The sequence below is a fragment of the Mustela nivalis genome (genome assembly GCF_964662115.1).
Source record: "Mustela nivalis genome assembly, chromosome: 13".
Taxonomy (NCBI): Eukaryota; Metazoa; Chordata; class Mammalia; order Carnivora; family Mustelidae; genus Mustela; species Mustela nivalis.
The window spans coordinates 71,784,422-71,790,560 of NC_139032.1; the positions used below are offsets into that span (position 1 = coordinate 71,784,422).

Consider the following 6,139-nt stretch of genomic DNA (forward strand, 5'->3'; position numbering starts at 1 on the left):
TGACTCTGTCCGTGGCATTTACTTAGTTTTGTGACTAACATTTAGTTGCCTAACTTCTTCCAGAATCTGATGCTGTTCCTATAAAGCTCGAATCTTCAGAACAGATTCTGTAAAATCTTAATATGAAAGCACTGTAAAGTTATAAATCTCTTTACAAATTAAAGGCATATCTGCTCAAGAACGGACACACTGAATAATTTAGTGGCCACTATGAAGAGATATCCTCTCTGAGCACATTTATACCAGGACGACATGGCAAGAGGTAGGGGATGGGAGAAAATTTCCTATCCTTCGACCACAGAGGTGAAATAGGACAGAACAGCCCATCCTCTCTCTGTGTCTAGGCATTCAAGTCTTTGCCCAAGAGTTCTCATGATACGGTTCAACCAAACACAGCATATTCCTGGCAGCCAACAACGATGACAGAAGCAGCAGGTGTACATCTGCTTATTCTTCTTCTTATTATATTACCATTCTTATTATTCTACTTCATGCACTAAGGACTCATTCAATTCCTTCATTCATTCGCATTTCTAAGGTTTGGCTGGGATAATGAAACAAGCTCCTATATAAGACCAAGGTGATAGGAGAATTGTTTAAAAGTTTCAGCAGCACAAAAAAGAGGCCTTTTCCAGAGGGACATCTAGAAGCGCATCTTTTCAGTATTGAAACAACTTAGACTCTGCATCAGTGAGCAACTCTTGACATCTAAATCATGCTCTTTGAGTTTGCATCAGCTGAATCCACTGCAGATTGTATGACTCCTCCTCAACCTTTTCCTCTAGAAGGAAAGCTCAAACCTCCCTGTTCCTTCAGGATTTGGACCAGCAGAAAGCCTGCTGGAAAATGTACAAAAGCTATTTTTGGTCTACTGTATGAAAACAAAATGGCTCTAATTTTATTGATCAGGGTTTTAATCTAGTGCCATCTCACACATCTCCAGATTTCATTAGAAAACTTAACAACAGATCCTTTCCTGCCATAAGGCTGAGAGAGCAGACTTGCCCCCTGATAAAGGTGTGAATGTGTACAAGTGTGGACATATCACAGAGATGCTCTTTCCCCAGAGCTAGGAAGATAGCTGCTGCCCATCTCTTCCTAGTCTTCTGGCCATCTAAAGCTCAAAATTTTTGTGAGACAGCACATTCCCCACCCGAGGATCATATTTCTGGAACTCTGGAACGTTGGAGAAAAGCAGAAATTTTTTCCAAAGGAAGCTTTATGCTGTTTGTTTAACAGATATTTAGTGAACGTGAAGTAGGAATGAGGGGCTCTGCTTTTATTGCAAACTGGAAATGCTGAAGAGGTGGAGAGCCTTGCATTTATAGCATGGCCAATCCAAAAGATGCAGGTTAGGAAAGGCAATTTATAAATACATGGCAGAGAGAAAAATGAGGAAGAAAGATGACTATGAAAAAGTCATTCCTTGGAAAGGAGAATCTAATGAGCTTTTTGTTTGTTTTACAAAACAAAAGGTTTTCATGTAATTAAGTTCAAGGTGCTAAATCTTCCTCCCCTTCTATTGACTGTGTTTCTGCAAGGACCTGTGCTACCTGTAGATGCACTGCTTTAGTCCTTGCCCTATTTGATGAGTGCTGGGGGGATAATGTCTAAAAAGAAAAGGCCTACACTGCAGTTTATCCATTGAAATGAAGTGTAATATACTGAAAGCTAACAGCAAATCTCATGCTGGTAAAGGAAATTTTACATCTTGGGATTTTTACATAAGAGGAGTCAGGTGTGTGGACTGTTAGGGACAGCCATGGACTTGCAAATATGTATCTATGTTTATGTTATTGTGCATTATGTATCTGTCTGCCTGTGTTTATGTCTGTGTATAGTTGGGTGGACATTCAGTTTCAAGTGGAAAAGGTTTGAAAAACTAATTTTTCTTGGGAAAGTCATTAACAACCTCAAAAATATCCCTGTGATATTCACTTTCCCAAGTCACACACACAGTCCGTTCCAATAATACCATTCTGCACACACACGGGAATCTGATGAAGTGTCTCATTTCCCTGATGAAATGTATTGAGTTTCATATCCAAACCCGAACTACAATTTTCAAACTAATACTGGAGTGAAACAGGCTTGTCTCATCCTCATGCAGAAACCCATATTCGAACTCCCACTAATGTCATTTTTTTTTAAAGATTCTATTTACTTATTTATTTGACAGACAGAGATCACAAGTAGGCAGAGAGGCAGGCAGAGAGAGAGGAGGAAGCAGGCTCCCCAAGGAGCAGAGAGCCCGATCAAGCAGGGCTCGATCCCAGGACCCGGGACCATGATCTGAGCCAAAGGCAGAGGCTGTAACCCACTGAGCCACCCAGGCGCCCCTTCACTAATGTCATTTTTAAACATCACTCTTCTTCTATTGGTTTTCTCCCAATATCATATTTTAATTATACCTAACAATACTCATCAGCGGTTCAGAAAAGTTACAGTAAAGATGCGTTAAGTTTCCAGGTTTCTGACCCTCTCCTGCACCTTCACATAATCCAAATGAGAAAAGAAAAATAAAATCAAAGGGAAGGTCACTGAACACCAACTTTTGAGAAGTCTCGGCTTGTTAGATTACAAACGGATCCAGACTGAAGAACAGCACTGGGAACCTTGTTGGCAATTTCCCTTTCCAAGACAGGATGTAGTATTTGGAAGGAGAAGGCTGAAGACAGAGTAGGTCTTGAAGCGAGCAGTGTGTACTCGATTCATTACCCATTTAACTGTTTTGGATCAACGTACTCAGAGGCCCCAGGCAAACCTGGCCAATCCAAACAGAGGGGTGGGTATATGGCAAGTTTTTCCCTGATGCAGCAGGGTTCTTCTCAGATGGAGTGGGTGGTGACATCAGGAAAAAGGCCAGCCCTAGGACTTCATGAGTACTTGGAGTGGGGGCCAACAGAGAACTGGATTTGCAAAACTGAACCCTGCCTGTGAAACAATTCAGTAAAAGGAGAGCATCTTTAAGGAGTTACTTCATCTCCTAGAGGCAAAAGCTTTTCAAACTTCACAGGAAATGAAAAAAAGCATAAATGAAAAAAAAAATAAATTCAATCAGTTGATAAAATGATAGAGGTTATCACCATGAAGAAATTTAGAATGCAAGTAAAATACCAAGAAAAACAACTTTCTTCATACTTAGCAGTGGGAAGGTTAATACCATCAAGATGCAAAGAGCATTTGCAAATCAATAAGAAAAAGAACCACCCTCAAATAAAAAATGGATAATAACACCCAAATATTTTAATGGATATCCAAAAAAGCAGAGCTATATAAGTCCAATAATATATGAAAAAAGTGTTCAGACTCACTAATAAGGAAATGCAATTCAAAATGGGACTCTTTCACATATAAAGTGGGACAAGGGGGTGGTGTTCAAATGATACTAAACCTGTGTTGGCTGCTTCCTAAGGACTGATCCAGGTACTTCACATAGGAGTATAATTTGGTACCAATTTTCTTCAGGACAACTTGGCACATGCCTAAAAAATGGACATACTCTTTGATTTATCAATAGCTGCCACTTCAGAAATTTGCATTAAGGAAATTATTAAAGATATGAACAAAACTTTAGTCACACAATATTGTTTATAATGGCCTAAATATATAATAATAGGTATTCACATGGTAAAAATAAAGGCATATTCTATGACAGAATACTATGTGACTATGAAAAATGATAAAGTAAAAGTATATTTCTTATTATGGAAAGTCGACTGAAAATATGGTGGAATAGAAAGTCAACTTACAAAACAGAATATACGATATAATCTGTTTTGGGAAAACACTGCTTATGCATGAACAACAACAACAAAATACCTATTATTTAAAGAACTGAAAAAAGTCAAGAAAGGTGTGTATCACAATAGTATAGTGTATTTATAGGAAATTTGTCTGATTATTTCATTTTCTATAAACCATTTATTATCAGTAAAATAAAATGTATTTAAAAAGAAAAAAAAATGAACCAAAGAGACTTCAGCAAGAATCCAGATACAGAAGATATAGTCAGAAAATCAACAATGTTTCTGTAGAACAAGAATAATCATTTACAATTGAATTTGAAAAGGTGCTATTACTGTAGCAATACTGAATAGAATATAGTTCGGTCTAAATTTGGAACTGTATGCAGAACTTAATTATTAGAAATCTACAAGCTTATTGAATGATATAAGAAGAACCGGTTATATATGGACATACCATATTTTTGACTTGGAGGGAACTATTTTATAATAATAGTAATAATAATAATATAAGTAATCTACAACTTAATTCAATATTTTCTGTATTGAAATCAAAATCCTGGTTGCTTTCATTTGAAATACGTGAAAATGAATTAAAAATCCATAGTAAGTAAGGAGTGCACAAGAATTGATTTCAAAGGGATAAGAAAAAAGGAGAATTTGTACTGCCAGATATTTAAATATATTGTAAAGTTATAATAATTCAATCACTTTTGCAAAGCTAAATAATAATAAATAGATAAGACAAATTAACAGAAAGTCAGAAGATCAAATACACATAAGCATTTAGTGGATGATAAAAGTAGCATTCAATTAAATTGGAAAAGGATGGATAGCTTTCAAGCAAATGATACTAGGACAACTTATTAACTACTTACTAAAAAATAAAACTGGGTATTTCTGCCATACCATACACTAAAATAAGTTCCAGACGGATTATACTGTTAAATGGAAAACCATTTCTCCAATTTGGGAAATGAAAAGGCCATTCTAGGAATGCAAGAAAATATGGGATCTTAAGGACAATGTTTAATAGATCTGAATATATAAAAAGTTACATCATCCATCTAACAACACTGCAATAAACAAAAGTAAAAGGGAGTGAACTGGAAAAACATTTGCAGCATATACAAATAGGAGTTACCACTGTTACTATATAAAGAGCTTTTACAAATCATTAAGGGAAAAAAAAACTAACATGTATTGTCAGTGCAAAATGGACAAAAATTATGACCAGGTAATGATCAAAGGAAAAATATAGTAAATGTACTGGAAAATGTTCATCCTCAGTAAAACTAAAAATGTGAATTTGCTGAGATGATACCTCTATTCAACGATGAAATTGGCAAAAATATTTAAAATAATAGTACATGTTATTGGTGACCATATGGCAAATTTACTGCTGTGATACTCTGCTGGTGGGAATGTAAATTTACACAACCCTCCAGGAGAGAACTGGATAAGTACGCATCGAGAAGCTTACAAGTGTTCATATTCTGAAGTCAGGAACCTTCCTAAGTAAGTAATCAAAAGGGCATACAAATATTTGTGTTAACCACAATTTTGTTAACAAAACCCCTAAATGTCCAATAATAGGTGACAAGTAAAATAAATGTTGGTGTATGTATTCAATGGAATAGTATGCAGCTACTGTAGACTATAATAGACTAGTGTAGATCATTTTTGGTTTAACAAATGAAAAATGCAAGCAAGACACCACTGTGGTGAAAAGTACGCCCAAGCAGACTGGGCGACTGTTCAACAACATATAAACAGTGGGGTCTTTTTTAAGGGTTATGGGGTTATAATCCCACCCCTTTTCCCTCTTTCTGTTTCATTCATTCCATAAATACTGGCTTGCTGGTATGTGTCAGACATTTCTGTACGTTCCAAATTTTCTTCAACTGAATATGCATTACTTGGTTAATCAGAAAAAGTTAAATTACATAAAAGTCCATCCTCTGTAATTGACTTCCTCTTCCAGATGCTAAAAATCCTGTAAAGGTCTCAGAGTAAAGGTAAGACGCTTAGCATGCGGTGAAATGAGTATCAAAAACCTAAAATAACACAAAAAGGAATCGAGGAACTCTTCAGGTCGCTCTACCTCTTACCTTTAGAGACACTTCATAACACACCCACACTCACCTGTTCCAGCTTGGACATGGTCTTTCCTGCAAGTGCGAACGTGAACCGCATTTTAAGGACCCCTTCCTAAGAGGGCCCTCAAAAAAGACCCCTCTGAGGAGCCTGCCATCTCACTAAGCGTTTAAAACACACGACCCCTTTGGTGAGTGCTGTGAAGTGTGTAAACCTGGTGATTCACAGACCTGTACCCCTGGGGATAAAAATATATGTTTATAAAAAATAAAAAAATTAAATTTAAAAAAAAAAAA

At 36.5% G+C, this 6,139-nt stretch overlaps 1 protein-coding gene across 3 annotated transcripts in view; it reads right to left on the reverse strand.

Moving 5' to 3' along the window:
• The window catches only part of SVEP1 (sushi, von Willebrand factor type A, EGF and pentraxin domain containing 1), a 181,881-nt gene that overhangs the window by 173,837 nt on the left and 1,905 nt on the right, over positions 1-6,139 (reverse strand). Inside the window, exon 1 of one of the 3 annotated variants that reach the window (XM_082696829.1) lies at positions 5,892-5,994. The exons of the other annotated variants lie outside the window; for them this stretch is intronic. Coding sequence (XP_082552955.1) covers positions 5,892-5,942 — 51 coding nt within the window. The 5' untranslated portion in view covers positions 5,943-5,994. Of the gene's footprint in view, positions 1-5,891; positions 5,995-6,139 lie in introns of those variants that run through there. 3 annotated transcript variants of the gene reach the window in all.